The following is a 22,196-nucleotide window of genomic DNA, read 5'->3' on the forward strand; positions in this document are numbered from 1 at the left end:
CATATGTATATCTACCATGGTCAGGTAGGACCTAGCACATACCCAGCCCTAGGGACAGTGGCGAGTACTTAACTTTAGTGATTGTGCTTTAGTGACCAGACAATAGACATGCTAAGAAGGTTTGCTGGACCTGAGAGAAGACAGTTTCTACTTGTATGCAGGCGAAGGGGAAGCGAAGAGAGTGGAAAGTTAGGAGCAGCAAGATGAAGGGACAGAGGCAACAAAGGAGGAGTTTTAAAAGGAATCACAGAAAGAAGACTCAGACATACACCTAGGAAGCATGGGGCAGAAGAGACAAAGGGGATGGATGGATGGCCCCATATGACTCTGACCCCAGCCCAACAAATGCTTTTGGATTGGTGAGCAAACTTCTGGGAGAAGGTATGTTGAAGCTACAGGGGGAGTCTGAGCAGTCAGCACTGGTCTAGGGGCTGGGCAGGGGGCCGCATGGTCACAGCTTTCAGGAGAAGGTGCCAGACCAAAGATTCACACTCTAAAAATGTGTTGAGAGGCCCTAACACAGCAGCAATGGCTAGGCTCCAATCAGACTCTGTGTGCTTAAAACACTGGGGGTTCAGCAGCTGGTTCCCTTCACAGCAGTCTGGGAAGTGGTCACAAGGGGGCTCTTCCCAAGGTCCCACCAATCAATCAGTAGCTAACTGCTTGTCTACACTGGCACTTTACAGCACAGCAACTTTCTCACTCAGGGTGGAGGTGGTTTTTTTTAAGAGTGCTGGGAGAGCATTGTTTCCCAGTCCCCTGCCACCTCATGTTAAGAGTATTTCTGCTGTACTGCCCTGGGGTCTAAAGTAGCCTCTTCCATTCCTTATCTCCAGTTATGATTTAATATAAATGGATCAGGATTTCCAAAATTACTACTTATACCAGAGCCAGTCTGACTCATTACAGGAAGAACCATCTCTAAGTACTGTAGCAGTCCTTCCTAAATAACCACATAACTATATTCACATTATACCAAGAAACGTAAAAAATAAAAAATGTGGGGGTTAAACCTCCATAATTGACCATTTTCTTCTACAGTATGCAATGTCACACTGTTACAAGAGATGTGAGAGTCACCTTACAATTATCAAGCGTTAAAGCACTGCCCTTTGTGCTGAAAAGGGAAATATTTTCTTCTCTCAAGTACCCAGTAATGTCCAAGTCAACAGAAAAATTACCAAACTGTACCTGTTTTGTTAGAGATGTTGCTTTGGGACTGGGCCACCCTTATGACATCAGCAGCTGTATCCCTTACTATCAGCTCTTCACTCTGCAACAGCAGAACTACGCATTTCCACATGGCGAGTGTACGGGAGAGACCTGAACATTTACAAAGAGGCAAGGCGTTTAGAATTTTGCTTCTTACAGATAAATCAGAGCAGTTACAGAAATATTTATGTTCACATCTAAAAATGACAAAATTTAGTGAAACACACACACAAAAAGAGGAGGGGAAGGGGAGAAAAGAGGAGGACTTGTGGCAATTGTAGTCAAAATGCTGTTTGCTCTATAATGCTGAAGTCTGAACAGCCAACCTATTTTTCCCACCTTTTCTTCTCTTTTATCTCCCCTTGATAGTTGGCCCTGTCTGGTCCCAGGAGTAGGTAGCTGGTGAGAGGGAGCATCAAACCAGTGCTTGGATACTCAGAGTCTTGGGTAACAACTAATGCTCTGGTTTCAGAGTAACAGCCGTGTTAGTCTGTGTTCGCAAAAAGAAAAGGAGTACTTGGTTAGTCTCTAAGGTGCCACAAGTACTCCTTTTCTTTTAACTAATGCTCTGAAATTTCTTCAGTTCCTGTGAGTGTGGAATTCTTGCTGGGCATTAGTAGAGTGTTGCTAATGTGCGGGTGAGGATCCAGCAGGTCCTTGAAGTAATTTCTTTTGGCTGGAGGCTCTGTCTGGAGGTGTCTGGGGAACAGCAATATGTTGGGGTGACCCTAAGGGGCTGTATTAAGAAAGCTTGCTTGATAGTACTGCTCTCTGGAGCACCTCAGCTGAATTTTTTGCTCAGGTTGTGAATATAATTGATAAAGAGAATATACTGGGACTTCTCTTGAAAAAGTGACTAGCTGCTGACCACGCCATATCACAGATTACACTGTGGAGATTGAGGGGCAATGCAGTCGTTGCCTAGGTTTATTTTCTGCCACATTGATGTAGGGGAAAGCACTTTTCTGTCAGGTTCTCCCTCAGAGTTTTGTATGATGGAGGCTTAGGTGGAAAGTTAAGCCCATGTTATTGCTTGCGCATAGTGGGAGATTCTTCAGTCTTGTGTACCCAGTAGGGTTGCCAACCCTCCGGGTTTCGCTGGGAGTCTCTTGGAATTGGGTTCTATCTCCTGGAGGCTACTGAAGCCAAACGGGGAAATCTTAGACTGCTAAAAGTCAGGCGGCGCAGTGGGGTTAAGGCAGGCTCCCTGCCTGCCCTGGCCCCGCGCCGCTCCTGGAAGTAGCCGGCACGTCCCTGCGGCCCCTGAGGAAAGCGGAGGAGCTCCATACGCTGCCTCTGCCCTGAGCACCGACTCCGCAGCTCCCATTGGCTGGGAACTGCGGCCAATGGGAGCTGCGGGGGCAGTGCCTGCAGGCAGGGGCAGCCCACATAGCATCCTGGTCCCTCCCACAGGGGCCACAGCGACATGCTGGCTGTTTACAGGAATGGCTCAGCGCCAGGACAGACAGGGAGTCTGCCTTAGCCCAACTGCGCCGCCAACTGGGAGCCGCCCAAGGTAAGTGCCACCCGGCTGGAGCCTGCACCCCAACCCCTGCCCCCAGCCCTGAGCCCCCTCCTGCATGCCAACCCCTGCCCCCTCCCACACTCTGAACTCTCGGCTCCAGCCCAGAGCCCGCACCCCCTGTCCCAGTCTGATGAAAGTGAGTGAGGGTGGGGGAGAATGAGCGATGGAGGGAGGGGGGATGGAGTGAGCGGACTGGACCTTAGTGAAGGGGCAGGGCCTCGGGGGAAGGGGTGGGGCAGGGCAAGGGTGTTTGGGTTTGTGTCATTAGAAAGTTGGCAACCCTAGTACCCAGGGAAACTGGCTATCATGCTGTAGCAGAATAATTATTCGACTATAGCTATTTCAGTATAGCTTCCCTCGCATACACACACGTGGACACACTATTTCAGAATTAACTACTCCACTTTAAAAACTCTAGAATCAGGGTACTTTTAATCTGGAATAGTTTTCACACAAGGGGGGTTACACCAGAACAGCTATAGCGGAATAATTATTCAGCTATAACTATGCCAGCCAATTTCTCTGTGTAAACAAGTTCTTACAGTGTCCCCAAAAGAGATGTGGCAAAACCAAAAATGGTCTCTTTGGAAAGGCTTCTTTTCTTGACTCCTCAGGCAACACTAAGCAAAGGCAGAGAGGAGAGTCCAGATCATTCCCCTGAGTACTACGATCCTTTTCCCTCTAAGAAACATTTTCTTTTTGTATTTATTTCTCTGATTGGCTGAAGTTGTTTAGTATTAGAAGTTAAAAAAAAAAAAAAAAGGCTATCTTAAAACATCAGCCATTGAACAAACTGATAGTAGAATCAGGTATAAATTGCCAACCTCTCTTACACAGGTTTAGCACAAGCACAGCTCCGCAATCCTCCAGAGTCAGGTTTCAGAGTAGTAGCCGTGTTAGTCTGTATCCGCAGAAAGAAAAGGAGTACTTGTGGCACCTTAGAGACTAACAAATTTATTTGAGCATAAGCTTTCGTGAGCTGCAGCTCACTTCATTGGAGCTATAGCTCACAAAAGCTTATGCTCAAATAAATTTGTTAGTCTCTAAGGTGCCACAAGTACTCCTAATTTTCAAGAGTGTGGCTCCCGATTTACACCTGTGTAACTGACAGCAGAATCAGGCCCTTTACTTGGTATCATCTTTCTGTGTGATACATTTAGTGTTTGTGAAAGATGCCAGCCTGCCAGCTCTCTAGAAAACATGCAGGATGAACAGTCCCTCTTCCTGTCTTAACTCAGGCCTGCTTGGGCCCTCTTCTTGGGGAGAAATGCTAGGTCAGACTGCTGACTCTTCAGGCCTTGGCCTTGTTGATAAGACTATCAACCAGGGTGCCAATTAATGCCAATTTTGTTTTCAAAGTGGGACACATGTCTGACAGAAAAGGACTAGAATTACTGACTCATTTCACATTGCCACTTAACAGACACCCGGTAGGAAAATTTTAATCACTGCTAACAGTAGCCCAGTTCATACCAGTGACAGAGATGAAAACTTCAATATTCCCGTACCAGTCATTCAAACACCCCAGTCTCCCTCATTTTATATTAATGATAACATCCGTCTTATTACTGGCTCTAACTTTGGTTCCAGGAGTCAAGATTTCCAAATGTGATAATCTCAGGCAAAATACATAAATGCTGCATCTACCTGGTACCAAAGGATTAGCATAGATTTAGCCTAGCTAAATGGTATCGATACCATTTAACAGACACGTTTCCAAACAAACAGTTTATTGTCTCATTTTTAGCTCTTCTGACATCTCAGAAGACAAGATATGTCCATTTTATATATTAAGCAAAAATATGCTAATTTCTCTTCCCACTTTCTTTCAAAATTAATTTACCTTGAAAGTCTATGAGTCAATGCAAAATTGGCATTACATCAAAGCTAAGCATTCAAAGGCTCTGTATATGTTATCAAACATATGGAATACATATACTCTACATATGTTCTTAATGGGTTGCGTAAGTTTGTTTATTATCTGATCAAACCCCACCATCCAGCTCTCACATCATTTTATTATGTTGTATATTATGTTAATCAATTCAACAGCCAGAGTCTAAAAGTTTCCAGTTAGGCCAAGGTAAGAGAGGACAATATACAACTAGCTAGGATGCCCACACGCTTCATGTTAGGGGTCCGAGCTGATTGTTTGAGAAGGTCAGGGTGGAATTTCTTTCCCCCACCTCCTATGTACATAACTGCACAGAGGGCTGGACACATTATGGAAATTTCTCACTTTCATCTGAACCACAAGCTACTGGTCACTGATGGAGGCAGCATACCAGAGTAGCTGGACCCACGTTCTGCACCAGGATGGTAACGCCTATGTCTGTATAGGTAAGTTAAATAGTGAGATAAATAGTAGTATAAGTAACTTAAATGCTGAGGGACAGGAAGGTGGAGCTGTACCAGGAAAAACAACTAAAAGAGGGCTTTAAGAAGTTGTACAGTAAAATAGGGGCTAGAGGCACAAACAGTTAAAAAACAGGAGTCAAGACACTGGCTGGCTCACAGAAGTGGCAATGGGACATAGAGTGTCAACTAAGAATCATTTATTCAAATCCATTTCAGCAGCAAGTGAAAATAGCTACCATCTGAAGGCTGCTTTGTGACTTGAGTAAAAGGAGTTGATGGTATTAGTCCAGTTCTAAGGACACCTGTGTTCATAGCACACAAAACTCACTGCCACTACAGTTGGCAGCACTGCTGGAAATCTAAGTAGAAAGGCCAAAGAAAGTCTGGGCATGGAGATCAGATTCACCTCTCACCCATCTCACTTTGGCTTGTTTGTGAGAGAAAATTGGCAATGCCACCATTTATGCTGTGCCTGTTTCGTGTATCACTAAAGAATATTGATTTCCAGGACTGTCAGTGTGGCACCGTTTTTTTTTTTTTTTTTTGCACTAACTTCACTCCCTCCCAACCATTTATTTATTTAAAGAACTTTGAAGCCAAGCCAGACCAATACAATCTTCACGGCATATCCCCGCCATCCTGTCGTAGACACAAGATCAGGGATGACAGCTTTCAGATGACAGACTAATGTGCAAAGGATAAACATTATCTATTTTATATATCCTTCACTAGAGCTGGGCAAAAAATTTTGGATGAATAGTTTATTTACAGAAATACGCAGTTTTGGGTCAACCAAAACGATTTGTAAATTCACCAAATATTTTTGTCCCACATTTTTTTTGGGAGGCGGGGCTATATTCACGAGGGGACTTCGGAGCCATTCACAAAACAGCTCTGCCTTATAGCATTGTGATTCTAGCACTCCCTGGAGATGTGGGAGATCCAGCTGCTAGGCGGAGGTGTGGCCAGGCAGCTCTGCACACTGCCTCTGCCCAGAGCGCTGGCTTTGCAGTTCCCATTGGCCGGGAACCACAGCCAGCGGGAGCTGAGGGGGTGGTGCCTGCAGGCGGAAGCTGCACGCAGAGCTGCCTGGCCATGCCTCTGCCTAGCAGCTGAGCGAGGGGGATGTCACTGCTTCCGGGGAGCCTCCCAGATAAGCACCACCGAGAGCCCGCCTCACCCCGTCCCGTGCCCCAACCCCCTGCCCCCTTCCACACACAAACTCTGCTGTGGGGGGGTGGGGGCCCAAGACTGCCCCAGCAGCGGCCAGAGAGAGTCATTCTCACTCTCTTCTCTCTTTCTACATGGTAACAACAGTATTTTATAGGAGGAACCAAATATGGGACAAAAGCAAAAATGTTTTCAGAGATGTTCATGCATGAATTTGTGGGCTCAAAACTTTTTCAGTTACGTTAATACAACCAGATAAATAAAGTAGCAAAGGAATGTCTGACTTGCAAGCTTCTCCATGCTCACAGATTCCTAGAGTGAAATCCCGACCCAATGAAGTCAATGGAAATCTTACCATTGACTTCAGTGGGGCTAGGATTCCACCCATAGATTTTGAGGTCAGAAGGAATTTCCTGATTAACACAGACCATAGAACTTCATCTAGTAATTCCTGCTTTGAATACAATAACCTGTGGTTGAACTAGAACATATTTTTCAAAAAGACATCCAATCTTGATTTCAAAATTTCAAGTAATGGAAAATTCACATCTCTTTGTCAGGTGTGCAGATGGTTAATTGAATTTTCACAGTTTCAACTTTCAGCCACTGGATCTTGTTATGTCTTTTTCTGCTACACTAAAGAGCCCGCTAGTAAATTATTGTTCCACATTAATTCAGTAAACCGAAACATGCAATCAGCTGTTCCAATATTGAAAGAGTCAATTTAAAGTTTTAAGTCTTTCATAATAACTGACTTATATGATTAAAACATATTCAATATATAAAATATCATGTGCTGTTGAGTTTCACTTATTCCAGTCTCTAAAGTGTTCCATGAGAATATTGGTGCTTAATCCTAGAAATTTACTCACCAAGGATAAGTTTCTGATTGGTCAGGAAAAGTGGTGTAATATTTCTGAGGACTTCTGCAGCTGCCAATCGTATATCTGTTTGCTGCTCATCTCCACAACAAGAAGTTACTAACTGAACCCACTGTCTCATTTCGGATTCCATAAACTGAAAGCACAGAAATGCATCTGAGTATTCTATAGTACAATTTAGAGCGGATTCTGAATCACACTAAACTACAAACTATTAAATTAACTCTTTTCTAAAGCAGGGGCCGAAGTCCTCTCTGCCAATAATGAGCCACAGAATGCAAATCAAATAAAAAGAACTACTTAAATAGGTGGAAATCACGTGTCATGCTTTAGTAATGAACATAAAATACTCCATATATAGGTAACCGTCTTAAGACTCCATGATTTACACCGATTATCATAGCAACTCTTGTTAGCATTGCTATAGGTTGGGTTGTGCCAACAGTTCCACTATAAACTTCTTTTTTCAAGGTTCATCATGAATTTCATTGTAACAATATATTCCAGATTTAAATTTGGCAAACAACTTATCTCCTGTGAAATTGAGGTTTACACAGTTATTTTATACTTCAAAATCTGAAAAATGTACATTCTGTCATTTTTTAAGCTAAGAGGATGCAAAAAATAAGAAGTAATTGTTTCAATTCTTCTACTTTTTTTTTTTTTTTTTTTTTTAAAGTGAGACACTGCAGGCCATTAGCACATAGTCTCAACTTCTACTGCTGGGTATTCTGGTATATTTTTAAAAAAATTTCCATTTAGAAAAGCAATTACTGTACATGGAACATTTTTACAATGAAAAAATGGTGGTATTTCAATACGTTTTAAAAATAACCCAAAATCTATATCTATCTATTTATCTGCACATATATATGCACACACATGGACATCTGACAGACATTAATATCTCCAATAACATTGTTCTGTATATATTAATGGGTATATTAATGGATTTGCAAATTACCAATTCAAAATGGAAGTAAATCTTCTGGGCTAATAATCTGTATTTATATAGTCTACAGCTTACAAATTTATAATATTTATAAGGGCAGATAACATTATGAGGACTTATTACCTCTCTTTAGTATTTTAAACACTAATATTAAAAGGCAATTAAGTCTGCATCTCTGTACATAGCTTCACCTGCTGTTCCTACAATGTGACTCAAGGTTCAGGGCATACAGCAGGTGATATTGCATATGCTGGGGATGGGAAGGGCAAGAGTCAAAGCTTTGCATTTCCTTTTTTTCCCTAACTTTGAGTCTCAATATTCATTTCACAGAAATACAACACACTTCGAGCTACGTGGGTGATTACTGGATTCAATATGCAAGTTAATTATTTTTTTCTCTCCAAGGCACAGCGACTATTAATGAAGACAATAAAATTGAGCATAAAAGGAGAAATCACAAGTCAGATGCACTTAAAAGATGTATTTTATGTACTCAAATTTAACTTACTGAGAGACTGAAATATTAAAATGATGCTGATATGGCTTCCAGTTCATAATGTGGCAGTGTACAGAGGGAGAGACACAGTAACATAAGAAAGAGCAACTAACACTACAGGCACTGTTAAACTAAAAGGGCATTAAAGGGATTTCTGTCTAAGGAAAACCATTCATCCCTTCTATCACAATAAAACAAACAAACAAAACATTAAAAAGCAATATGCTTGGGACTGAGAAACAAATCTCCTTACCTCTTGGCAACTCTGCACAAGATGGGTGACCAACTTTGAGGCTAATTGGAGAGCTACGCTTTGAATTTTAATGCTGTAAAAATAAGGTAAAGAACACATCATAAAAATACAGTGCATTTTGCCATAGCCTCACATCTAAGAACACTTGGTAATCATCACTGGCAGCAAATATTAAAATACCTTTTCACTTGCTGAACACATTATACACTGTTAGCTGCAGCCAGCTTGAAACCCAACCCAGTCTAATCTGTTATGAATGTTCAGCACCTGAACACACATCCAGATGAGAAATAACATTTGTTTTTTTGGTTTAGTCATGAGGATTTGTGTTTCATGAATATAAACTTGCCTGTATCACGATACATCAAGTATTCGTCATGTTCAAACAGGTTTTTTAAAAGATTAGATTACAAACTGAGCACACAATGGTCTTTACACAGTTCTCAATTTTTGTTGCGTTTAAAGTTAGTATGCAAATGGACATAAACTGTTCTTTCAACTTCCCGAGTACTGATTTTCTTCCTATCTGGCCACTTCCTTTAGAGTATACATAACACATACATATGCAGATCCCAAGTCAATATACAAAGACAGTAGTATTCTTTCATGCTCTTTCAAGTGATAAATGAAGCACAGACCTTTTAAAGTTTTGTCTACACCAGCAGTTTTCTTGAATGTATCACTGCTCTTCCACCAGTGCTAGAAATGGTGGAAGTACTGATGTAGGTCAACTGCTTGAATTTTAACCACAAAGTCCTCTAATACAGTCAGATGGCACCATAGATGAAATGCTGGCAGTGAGTCTTGACGATTGCTTTCACTGTTGATTGCACTGGTAGAGTTGCAACAGTGAGAGCAGAATGATGGAAATTTAAGGTAAAACAAGTTTGTGTAGGCATAAATGAAGTTTACTTATCTGTAACTAGGAGTTCTGTGAGATGTGTCGTCCCTAACTATATTCCACATATGGGTTCACATGCGCGCCATGCGCCCAAGTCCGGAAGTTCTAATAAGCAATGTCCGTTGGCCCACACATGCACAGTAGATATCCTTGTCCAGACAGAGGGCATAAGACACAGTGTGGGCCGATGCCTCTCCAATTCCTCTTCTGACCAAGAATCCAACAGGATCCAAAGCAGAAGGGATGGAGGGCAGATAGCGGAATACTAATAGGGACCACGCATCTCAAAGAACTTCCGGTTACAAGTAAGTAATCTCCATTTCTTCTTCAAGTGCGGTCCCTATGTGTATTCCACATGTGGGTGATTGACAAACGGTGCTCAGACTGGAGTGAGAGTGGGAGGAAGCTGGCAGCAAAGATGCTTGCAGTACTGCAGTTCCCACTGCTGCATCCTGGAGCACCATCCACACGTTCCCTAGACATTACGGGCTAGTTCAGGCCTCTGCCATGGATATTGCTTGACCTCATGATCTTTCTGCTATGGCAAGAAAAAGTCTTGGTGATTTTCTGATAGGTTTAGTCCTTTGCAGATAGAATGCCGGGGCACGTCTGAGATCGAGGAAAAGAAGTTTCTTCTCTTTAGCAAAAGTGTGAGGTTTTCGATAAGGGACAGATAAGTGGATATTCTGGTTGACATGGAATTCAGAAATAACCTTGGGGAGGAATTTAGGATGGAGATGAAGGGATACTCTTTTTAGATGGTTTGTCTCAGGGAAAAAGTCTGCCACGAGAGCTCCCAATTCACTCCTCCATCCTGGCTGAAGTGACAGCAACTAAAAATTGTTGTATTATGCAGCGTGTTGTGGACCTGTCAGTCCCAGGATACTAGAGAGACAAGGTGAGGTGAGGTAATCTCTTTTACTGGACCAACTTCTGTTGGTGAGAGAGAGACAAGCATTAAGCCACACAGAGCTCTTTTTCAGGTCTGGGAAAGGTACTCCCAGCATCTGACCTATTAGTACTCATCCTCAAAGAAAACTTGCACAACACTTTCAAAAGACAAACTTGGGAACTTACATTCATTACTCTGCTAGGCACTAAAATCATTAAGTGAACAGAGACATTGGATGTATGGCTTAGTACAACAATCTTTAACCCACTAACCCCCTCTTTTTGTCCAAGGGCCACAGAGGTGTTAATGGGCCACTCTGCCTTGAATGTTCCCTTACAATATGTGCTAATACTTCTGCTAAACAATCTGTTCCACCTTACATTTTGCTGTGATGCTGGGAGTACCTTTCCCAGACCGGAAGAAGAGCTCTGTATGGCTCAAAAGCTTGTCCCTCTCACCAACAGAAGTTGGTCTAATAAAAGATATTACCTCACCCACCTTGTCTCTCTAGCAACTAAAAATACAATTTTCATGGCCAGGTGAGACATGAAACATGTCACCCAGGGTTCAAACAGTGGTCTGATGAGTGCTGACAGGAAAAGATTAAGGTCCCATTGAAATGTAGGTTTGACCACTGGTGGAATGGTCCTGATAAGGCCCCTCATGAATCTTACTGTACCTGGGTGGTGAAAACAGAATGTCTTCTGGCACTAATCGCTGCAAGATGGACTTGCAGTTCACTAATGGAAAGGCCTGAGTTTTTTGAGACAGCAGATAACCTAAAACAACCGGAGTATGTGCAGCACCTGGAGAAGGTTGTTTATGCTGCACCCAGGAAGAGAAACATCTCCATTTAGCTAGGTAGCAGGTCCTAGTTGAATATTTCCTACTTTGTGTAAGGATAGCCTGAATAGGTGACGAACAGGAGTGTTCTATTTCTGACGACCATCCACACAACAGGCTATGAGATGGAGGGAGTCCAAACTGGGGTGTCTGATTCTGCCCCCGCTTCTGAGTTAGGAGGTCCAGGAAGGGGCAGATCCTGCTTGGGGGAGGGGAGGCTGATATTTTCAAGAGTTCTGGGCACCAAAGCTGCTTGGGCCAACTGGGGGCTAGGCAGATGACTCTGGCCCTGTCATAACAGATCTTTCTCAGGACCTTTGGTAGCAGGAGAAAGGGAGGAAAGGCATAGCTGAGATTGTTTGTCCATGACAAAAGGAGAGCATCCATTGTTGTGGTCCATAGCTCCTCAGGAGCAGTACAAGGGAAGCTTTCTGTTCATTTGGGACGCAAAGAAATCTCATTGAGGTGTACCCCACTGAATATTTCACTCAGGACAGAGTCATGAATCTCCCACTCGTGATCTGCAGAAAAGTGCCTGTTCATATTGTCTGCGGAAGAGTACTGAGCACCTGGGAAGAATTTGGCTAGGATAGTGATGCCGTTTCTGATTCACCAGTTCCAAAGCCTAACTGCTTCCAGGCAAAGGGGAAGAGATCTTGTTCATTAGTTTATGCAAAAGACTGTGGTGGTATTGTCTAACATCACTTGGATATGAAGTGAACATATAAGTGGGAGAAAGGCTCTGCAAGCCAGGCAGACTGCCCTCAGTTCTACTATGCTGATGTGCAGTCTGGCCTCCCGTGGGTCCCTGCACCTTGTGCAGTGTGACTGTTCAGGTAAGCACCTCAACCCAGAAGGGAAGCATCTGTTATGATGATGGCAGCTTTGAAGGGAATGCCCATTTTCACTTTCTCCAGATTCAGCCACCATGTGAAGGAGGTGATGACTCTGGCAGGAACAGTCACTCTACAGTTGATGTGATCTTTGGTGTGTAGATTGACTGGAGCTAGGCATGCAGACATCGTAGATGAAGCCTGGTGAATGACATTACATAAGTGCATGAGGCCAAAGGGCAAAAAGCGAGGGCCACATTCTGACTGTAGTCCTTGGTCTGCGAATAATCCGTGCTATCAGAAACAAACAGCCCAGTGTCACTCCAATGAAGTTTATCATCTGTGCGGGTGATAAAACGGACTTTTCTTTGTTTATGCAGATGCCCAGAGCTGCTAGAAGATGGAGCAGAAACTCTGTCGATTTACCAAGAGCCAATCATCCAGACATGGGAAAACTGTAATTCTTGACGTCTCATAACAGGCTCCCACCAAAGAGAAAACTTTTGTAAATACATTGGCTGCTGTTGCTAGCCAAATGGAAGGACTCTGAATAAGACATGTTCTTGGCCCACCATAAACTGAAGGAACCTTCTGTGGGAGAGATAAATGCCTAAATGAAAGCATGGATCCTTCATGTCCAGAGCTGCAAACAACATCCTCTGTTGTAAGGAGGGGGATTATTGATGCTAACATAACCATCCTGAATTTCAGCTTTTAAATAAACACGTTTAGTTGCTGAAGGTCCAGAATGGGTCTCCATCCTCTGTCTTTTTGGGGCACTAGGAAATACGGGGAATAGAACTCTCTCCCTTATATTGAGGTGAGACATGTTCTATTGCCCCTCATTGTAGGAGGGAGTTCACCTCTTGATAAAGAGTCACCTAGAGAGTGTGGTTCCCGAAGGGGGACCAGGAAAGGGTTTTGTGAGAGCAGAGGGAGAGGAACTCGATGGAGTATTGTTGATGGATAATTTCCAAGAGTCAAATGTCTGTCGTGACAAGGAGATCTAGGGTGCATGTGCAGGCTAATGGATACTGCTTGCTAGAATTTCTGGACTCAGGTGCATGGCACCCATGGAATACACATATGGACCTGCACTCGAAGAAGAACCATAGTCAGGTTTCAGGACATGTATTTCATTTAAGAACTTTCTGCTTCAATTTATCCATTTAAACTTTGACAACTTAAGCAATCTGCATGTCCTGTAGCAAGCTAATAGGATCAGTGTAATGAAAATATATAAACTGCTGTGAAAAAAATTACAATTCTAAGAAGATATTATGAAGTGACAGAGAGAAACAAATAAATTACAGTTGTCAGAGTAGCAGCCGTGTTAGTCTGCATTCACAAAAAGAAAAGGAGTACTTGCGGCACCTTAGAGACTAACAAATTTATTTGAGCATAAGCTTTCGTGAGCTACAGCTCACTTCATCGGATGCATTCAGTGGAAAATACAGTGGGGAGATTTATATACATAGAGAACATGAAACAATGGGTGTTACCATACACACTGTAACGAGAACACCCATTGTTTCATGTTCTCCATGTATATAAATCTCCCCACTGTATTTCCACTGAATGCATCCGATGAAGTGAGCTGTAGCTCACGAAAGCTTATGCTCAAATACATTTGTTAGTCTCTAAGGTGCAGCAAGTACTCCTTTTCTTTTTTGCAAATAATTACAGTGTTTGCCATTACAAAGTTAGACTATTCCTGTAATTATTACACAGTGGTATCTGAGTTACCGGTTAACATGACTATTCCTCTAAGAGTCCTAAAGGCTCTTGGCTTTGAGACACTTTTGCCCGTCCACCCAAATTGGGTAATGTGCCAAAGACAGTGCAGCTCAGCTGAACCCCACATATCTAGACCATACAGTGCTTCATACAAGCATCTTACATGTTCTCAGAAGCTAATGAAAGGAAGAGAGCACCACAGTTTGTACCTACTTATATGCCTTGTACCTACTCAACTGAAGGTGTGTATTTACGTATAAGGGATTCAAGTTCATTCAGAAAATATCTGAAAGTAGTATCTGCTTGATGGCCAGAATTTACCATTATAATTATACAGATATATATAAAAAACCAGGGGACCAATGTGAAAACACAGCAATAAAACTGAATGCCAGTAGCCTTTGGGTTAATCCTTTCCTCTTTTAAAATCTCTTGATGGCCTATTTTAGATAATAAAGTCATGAGCAATCCTGTCAATTCTTGCAATTCCAGTAAAAATCTTAAATCACCAGTATAGTTTCTTACAAACAGAATAGTTTCTGTTGTGAACTACAGAATTTGAGAGTCTCTAGCATATCCACAGATGTAGAATAGAACCTTTTTAATCTACACAAATGAGTGAGAGACCCAGTGTGAATCAGAGTGCGTTTGGGAGAAGTAATTGTACGTGACATGGTGTTCACTGATTACTGTTTGGGAAGTGTCATATGATATACACTGGCCCCACCATCTGACAGCTGCAGCATCTTGCTAATTCCCAATTGATTATTATTCACTCATTTATAGAATGTTTGCTTCCTGGTCTTGGACCGCTTTAGATAATTCAACTCCAGATACACTTCTTCAAAAATACAGCACATGTGCTCCCTATCTCTCTGTAATAACCACTCACTTCTGTGAAACACCAATTTTGTAAACAGAAAGAAAACCTTTTTTGTATTTTATTTTTAGGTTTGGGGTTTACTGGAGTAATGAATTATTTCTTTCCACACTAAAGATTCCTTCAAGTCTGAAGAGATTTATTTAAAACTGCAAACAATGTATATTTTAATAGATTGGTAAAATGCAAAGATGGAGACTATACCTGTCAGAGGCATTTATGATATTCATAGCCCAGTTTAAGAACTCCTTTGGAGTCATTTTTATAGAATCTTCTGTCCTTGGAAGAACATTTCTGAGATCCATACAATGAAGAATTTCTAGCACCTGCATGTATAATCCACAAACAAAATACTGGTAAGTAAAGAAACAGTGACGTCAGCTGTATTTTTTTTTTTTCTGTTTTATCAGCAAGGAATTTATCACACTTATATTTTAGATGTATTGATCTATATACCTATCTATGTCTAGTAACTGGGAAATGGGCTTCAAAATGATAGTGTAGTTTCTGTAAAATATATACAAGTCCACATATTTTGTATTTAATTCTCAAATGCATAGATTCACTTCTAACAAATTGTTGACTGAATGTACAGGCAGCAAACCATGGTGAAAAAATGCAGGTTTCCCAGCAGGACTAGAAAAGTGATGAGGATATAAATATCAGACAGGGGAAGTTTTACTTTTAAACAAGAAAATGGACTTCTAACTCTCTGACTATTACAAAATCAAAGTAAAATTCCTGGGTAATATTAAGAGAAAGAGACACATGTTATACTGAATATAATACAAAAAAGTCATGCTCAGAAATACAGCAGGAGCATTTTTTGAAAAGAATTCAACACATTTACTGAAATCACTTCAAATCTTGAGAAAACTGAATGGCTCCTACCTTGCAAAAACATTCCGGATGCTTTTCCTTCATAGCCATCCTAAGAAGAGTCACCTCCAAATCAGAAAGTAAGGACAATGGACCTCTCTTTTCCACTGTAGCCTGCTTAGAATTTACCTGCTTCCACCACAGCAGCACTGCTTCCAACATCAGCAGACGCACTTCGTGAAAGTCAGATTGAAGCAAGTGAACTACCATTGAAGGAGGATTCATTATTTGCTCTGCAACAGGTGAATTACTGTTTGAGAAGTCAGGATCTGCAGCCACTGAGAGTACAGAGATCACAAGTTTGGTGATACTCTGAAGATACTGTGTGAATCCTGGTACTGCAGAGAAGTAGTGGATACCTGTCATCAGCTCAGAATCTGAGATAATGCTACCTATTTCCTCCCAAAAGCCAAATAACTCTATTCCTGAAACAGAATGTAGAAAAATAAATAAATAAATAAAAATACAAATGGATATTATACATGGATTCTTGATAACTAAATGATTCTATGTAATTAAAAACCTTGAGGTTTGAAAAAATGGCCACAACATTCATGCAGCTACTAAAGTGAAAACAAAGTTATTTTCCCTTTTTACTTTGAAGTGATCTGATTTATAAAATTACTGTCACGGAGCCTTGTCATATGTATTTATGTTTAAAGACTAAGCACTCAAAAAAAAATACAGAAACATTTTTATAAACTGTCATAATATAGTACTAAACTCTCTCAGGTGTACAGTAGAAACCAATCATATACACGAGAAAAAGTTTCAAGTTCAAGCATTTTGGTTCCAAAACTGAAAAAGGCCTCCTATTTAGAAAGTCTGTGTCCCCACACTGCTTCAGAGCTGTCCTCTACGGTATTTTAGACATGCAAAATTCCACTTGCCCACTTGCTCAAGCACGTAATAATTTTTTTCAGGGACATAGTGTTTGTCATGGTACAACAGGGTGAGCAGATTTTACACCTAGTCGGTAAGCTTTCATTACAACTTTGCAAGGCTGTAGGGACAGCTAAGCTTATGGAGTAAATGCCCATAGATTTTGAGGGGAATTATTCCGACACCTCAAAACACAGGGCCAAACATCTATTGGGCTTACACTACATGTTGCAGGGGAATAATGCCATTCCGGTATCTCTCTCCTTTTTCTACACACACCAGACACTTTTTCTGTATTTGGATGATTTCCGGCTTCCCTGTGTATGATGGAAGATCGGATAATTTGGACCTAATTCTTCATGTTTCAAATAATGTCCTGTTAGTATTGGAAACCTTAAAACAGGAACTGCAGGCCCACCTGGTAATATCTTTGCATATTTGCTTTGCCTTAGGATACCAACAATGCTCCATATTCTCTCCAACATTCTTCTCCACAAAAATAAATACCTCTTATCTCAATATAGTGAAAATATTCTTGTTTTTATACCTCGGCATGAAGAAATTTTTCCAGGCTTCCATGGAAATATTTATTTTTCTGCTTAACTCTTTTCTTTGGCCAAACTCAAAACTTTTGACTAAACCGATAAACACATGAATTACCAACGTAAATGTCTGTCTCTGTTATTAAAATACCAAACAAACAAAAACATTCTGCATAGTCCAGGAGATCAGCTGCTGCAAGAGGGAACAGGAACCACCTTTGGCTGACTAAGTAGTGATGTTTGCAAGCAGCAAAGGGAGTTTTGTTGAGTCCTCCTTAACCCGGATGGTGACAGATGCAAGAAGGAGCCTCAAGAATGAAGGAGGAAGTACAAACAAGGCACAAATGAGGTGACCCTCAGTATTGGACTAGGATGAGAAGGAACTGCCCCTCTCCCACAGGATATTAACATGGTGCCCGTCACTGTAATATCTGAATGCCTCAGAATCTTTCAATGTATTTATTATATATGGGGACAATAGATACTACTTCACCCAAGGACATCCGATTTCTAAATGAAAAACACAAATTCCATTAAATATCTTGGGAAGGCTCCATGAAGTCATGGACATATTAGCATCTCCCACAGCAATGCTGGTAGGTGTTTTCCTCTCACTTGTGATCTACTCACATCTAGCAAGTCAGGAAGTGAAGGTTTCAGAGTAACAGCCGTGTTAGTCTGTATTCGCAAAAAGAAAAGGAGTACTTGTGGCACCTTAGAGACTAACCAATTTATTTGAGCATGAGCTTTCATGAGCTACAGCTCACTTCATCAGGAAGTGAAGAATCTCTTATTCATTTGAAACTGCAGAGGGAAATAAGGATGGCAGAATGGAATTACCAGAGCTAGTCAACATGATTAGAACTGGTTCGGACCCTGGATTTACAACTCAACTGAAACACATCAGCTACAGCAGCACGCTGTCCTCTCCCATCATTGCATCAGTACTAATTTGGAAGGAAGAATAGCACCTGCTGAATCACCTGAAGCATCCAGGTGTTCCTTAGATAGCTCCCATTCAAGTTGTTTTCAAGACACTTCCTGCTTTGTTTGAAAGGTCACACAGATTTAAAGCTCAGGATTAAAGCTCAAGGTGGTGTGGCAATAAAGACAGAAAGAATTATTACAGTTTGCATACTGAGAGCTCAAAAATAGCACACTTTTACTCCACCCTGCCCTATGAGTCCTTCCAAAACTGCAGAAATACCTAAATACCGTTGGTAACAGCATTTGAATGCTTTTAAAGGAGGAAAAGGCAACTCCTTAGGAAGGGTGGAATGATATATTATGTGGTTATATCAGAATCAGGAGGCACTATGAAATGGACTTCAGTGGATATTGAGCCCATCATTTCAAATGGGTGAAATACAAGAACTTGTAAAATAGCTCCAGCTGTCAGCCCCCCACTGGGGTGGGAGACTGCTGGGAAAACCGGACATATGGTAACAAATCCCCCATACCCTGCGACCCTCACTTCTGGGCTGCTGCTGGCAGTGGCTCTGGCTTTAGAGCTGGGTGCCTGGCCAGCATCCTTCCTCTCTGGCTGCCCAGCTCTGAAGGCAGCATCCCTGCCAGCAACAGGGCAGAAGTGAGGGTGCCAATCCCACGACCCTCTTACAGTAGCCTTGTGACCCTCCCACCCTGGATGGGTCCCCTCCACCCTGGTCCCACTTCAGGACCCCCACAGTTACAACACCATGAAATTTCAGATGTAAACATCTGAAAACATGAAACTGACCAAAATGAATCATGAATTTGGTGGGGCCCTAAGTATAAGGATGTTTCCAGTGAGTCTTTTCTGAAAGCTAACACCACACTGGTGATTTATATCATTGTGATATGTATTTATTAACACTATAGGAGGAAATATGCTATTACACCACACAAAAAAAAAATCTCGTTGTAAGACTTCCTACAGGTCCACCAGTTATCAGCTCTTAGGGAACTCATGCAGGTGTTAATAGTGATAGTAGTTAAAGTCTCTAGGAACTTCTCTGTACCCATTCCGAAATGTCATCTTGATTTGAGCATCACTGGTTGGCTGGCTCATTGAAAGATGCAGTGGACTATGAGTATGCTACAGACTTGTGTGTTCTTAGTGGTTTTATTCTCTACACAAAAGATAGAGGGGAGCAGGAGCTCAGAGAATAGTAACATCATTGTCTATCTGTACCTACAGTTACTGAGGCTCTGGGTCTCCTGCACATTGCACCGTGGACAAGGCTAGAACTCCAGATATTTATTCTTGCCCTTTGGAATCAGTCTCAGGATAGAATATCTCCATGGATGATCCATTGTCTGCTGTGATGAACCATTAGAAATATCGCAAGTCCCCTAGCTACACCAAGCCCCGAAGTCTTGACAATAGATGCAAGTATTCTAGGTGGAGGAGCAAACTCAAGGAAGATGTTCAAGGACCAAAAATCTAAGCAGCATAAATCTCTTGGAAGAGATAGATGCCTATCTGTAAAATGATGACATAATCTAATTGGGACAAATTATGCTATTTGCATACATCATCCATCAAGGATGGGAAACAAACAAGTCTAAATGCAGAAACAACTCAGACACTTTCCTGGGGAGAGTGTCCCCTAGCCTCCCTCCAGGTGGAACACAGTAAAGGATCTCTGAGATGGCAGACTGGCTAATTAGTCAACCATTTAATAACTTAGTGGTCACAGATATTCCAGTCTATGTCATAGCTGGGAATGGATGCCCTACCTCACTCTTGGTCAACTATGCCTTTCCTCCACCACCACTGCTGGGAATAGAAGGAAAGAGGAATGTGGGACTGCCCTCAGAGTTTTACCAGGTCCAAACTCCATGCTCTCCTTAATCAGTTCTGAAACACGATCACATGGAGGGTTCCCACAGCCACAACAGCAGCAAAGAGTGGCTTGGTGGTAGTTGCACCCAAAAGTGGCAAGAGTGGGGCCAGGTACCTGGTCTACTCTGAATGTGGATGCAAGACCTGGTGGCTTCTCTTCGCTCTACTGAAGGCCAGCTACAGGCTCAGGCAGCCCTGATGGTATTGGGTATGTGTGGGTCACAGTTTCAAGCTTTTCTTTACAACCATAAGGACAACAAACATAATTTGTTTTAAATGAAAGCTTAGATCCTGACATCACATGACTCGGGAAGCTGGAGCCCTAGTCACACTGCTCTTCTGCCTATGCCTTAAGTCCAGCCCTGCCTATGGGTGCATCCAAACCTGAGGACTCCGGTGAAACCCAGCAGAGCTTGCGTGATGATATTTTGAACATCAGCACTGTCTACTGTTAGGGGGAGCTTGGCTTGTGAGTAGAGTTTAGGAGTACCTTTTTTTAATTAATTCAAACTCTGTTTATAATGAAAAAAATAGAAAATTTTAGTTCTACTTGTCGTATCTAAAAGCCTACGGCCATGTCTTCACTCTATAGTTAACTCAAGTTTTATATGCTTGAATTAACGCCTCTTGAGTTAGCCTAGCTCTAATGAGAGCAGCCACACTGTAAAAATATCACTCCAGAGGTACAGCAGCTGATAAATTGTGCTAACTTGAGCTGTAACCTGTACCCCCTGCACCACCAAACTTGAGTTCAGAATGTTTATGTATCAATGGGACTCAAGTTAGAGGCAAGACTCAAGTTATAACTCACATTAACTCTGCAGTGAAGACAAGCCCTACGCACGCTGAAATTAATGTTTAAAACTTAGTGTATTGTACTTTAATACAGATACTTCTGTTGCTCTATATAGTCTCCTGTCTGATTTTTTTCACCTTTTGGAGGAAGTTGTCTACTCCCAAATAATAATCTCATATGATAATTTCATGTTCAAAGTTCACACACACAAAATGTGACCAGGCCCTCTCAGAGGTCCAGAGAGGCACGGGCCACTTCCAGCTTTTGAGGCCCCTAGCCATAATAAAAAAAAATGACGACACATGATCTAATCTTGTGCCATCAGAACGGATATATTTTTATTAATATTATGAACATTATTAACTCTTTAATCTGACAAAATCTATATTGGTTAACAAAAAAATTATGTCTTTTATCAAATCACATCTCTTATTTGCTTAAATTTGCAGCGCTAAGCTGAGAGAGTGTGTCACATTTTGGTCCGATAGGGATACGCATAAAAACAAGTTGCGAAACTTATCAAATGCCAAAAAATTAACAAGTGTCTAAATCTGAGGCCCCCTTTGAGCTTGAAGCCCAGGCCAAACGGCCCTCCTGGCCCCCAGTCTGATTGGCCCTGAATGTGACTTCTCTGTTCAACAACCAGAATTGTCTCCACTTACTCTCACCTATCCCCTTGGGTGTGGAGAGCTGCTTTCTACCCTTCTCCACCCTACCTCCTAACTAGACAAAGGATAGGCACCTCTACTCTTACATTTTCTCTCCATGTTCCCCCCAGTATCCTCTCCCCCACCTTCTCCAACATTAACTTGTCTCCCACATATCCCTTCAGAGTCCTCTATCCATCACATTCTTCCTGTCATGCCACATTCCCCTACAGCCCCCTCAAGTCTTCTTGTTGCCCCCCACCACAATTCCCTGCAACTGCCCTGAGTCTGTCTCCTACCTCCACTCCTCTGAGCCCACTCAGTCTGCTTCCTGCCCCCCCACTTTCCATTGCACCCTCCTCAGTCTACCTCCTGTCCCCACACATATTTCCTTGTACTCTTCCCTTGTTCTGCCTCTTGCTTCCAACACATTCCTGATTCCTCACAGTTCCCTGTCCAATTCCCTAACACTAGCCTGACTAGCATTCTCCTGTCTCCTGACTCTCACATGGTGACTAAGGTGCCACCATCTTCCCTGATGGCAGCTGGTGACAGCCCTATTTGAAGCAGTGGGAGGTGGCATTCATTTTTGCTGGGAGCAGCCTTGCTTTCATTTGCAAAGGTGAGAGAGACATGGTGGCCATCTTGTTGGAAGGCAACATGTGGCTTCAGTCATATTGACAATAATGA

At 42.1% G+C, this 22,196-nt stretch overlaps 1 protein-coding gene across 8 annotated transcripts in view; it reads right to left on the reverse strand.

The window, feature by feature from the left end:
* THADA (THADA armadillo repeat containing) overlaps nucleotides 1-22,196 on the reverse strand; it is a 299,475-nt gene that overhangs the window by 34,716 nt on the left and 242,563 nt on the right. For 7 of the 8 annotated variants that reach the window (XM_037895818.2, XM_037895817.2, XM_037895819.2 and 4 more), the window contains 5 exons: nucleotides 15,825-16,237; nucleotides 15,138-15,259; nucleotides 8,848-8,920; nucleotides 7,138-7,282; nucleotides 1,192-1,323 (listed from right to left, as the gene is read on the reverse strand). In XM_037895818.2, coding sequence (XP_037751746.1) covers nucleotides 1,192-1,323; nucleotides 7,138-7,282; nucleotides 8,848-8,920; nucleotides 15,138-15,259; nucleotides 15,825-16,237 — 885 coding nt within the window. Of the gene's footprint in view, nucleotides 1-1,191; nucleotides 1,324-1,555; nucleotides 1,703-7,137; nucleotides 7,283-8,847; nucleotides 8,921-15,137; nucleotides 15,260-15,824; nucleotides 16,238-22,196 lie in introns of those variants that run through there. The other variant, XM_037895823.2, reaches the window with a different exon arrangement.

The sequence above is a fragment of the Chelonia mydas genome, chromosome 3 (assembly GCF_015237465.2).
Source record: "Chelonia mydas isolate rCheMyd1 chromosome 3, rCheMyd1.pri.v2, whole genome shotgun sequence".
NCBI classification, from domain to species: domain Eukaryota; kingdom Metazoa; phylum Chordata; order Testudines; family Cheloniidae; genus Chelonia; species Chelonia mydas.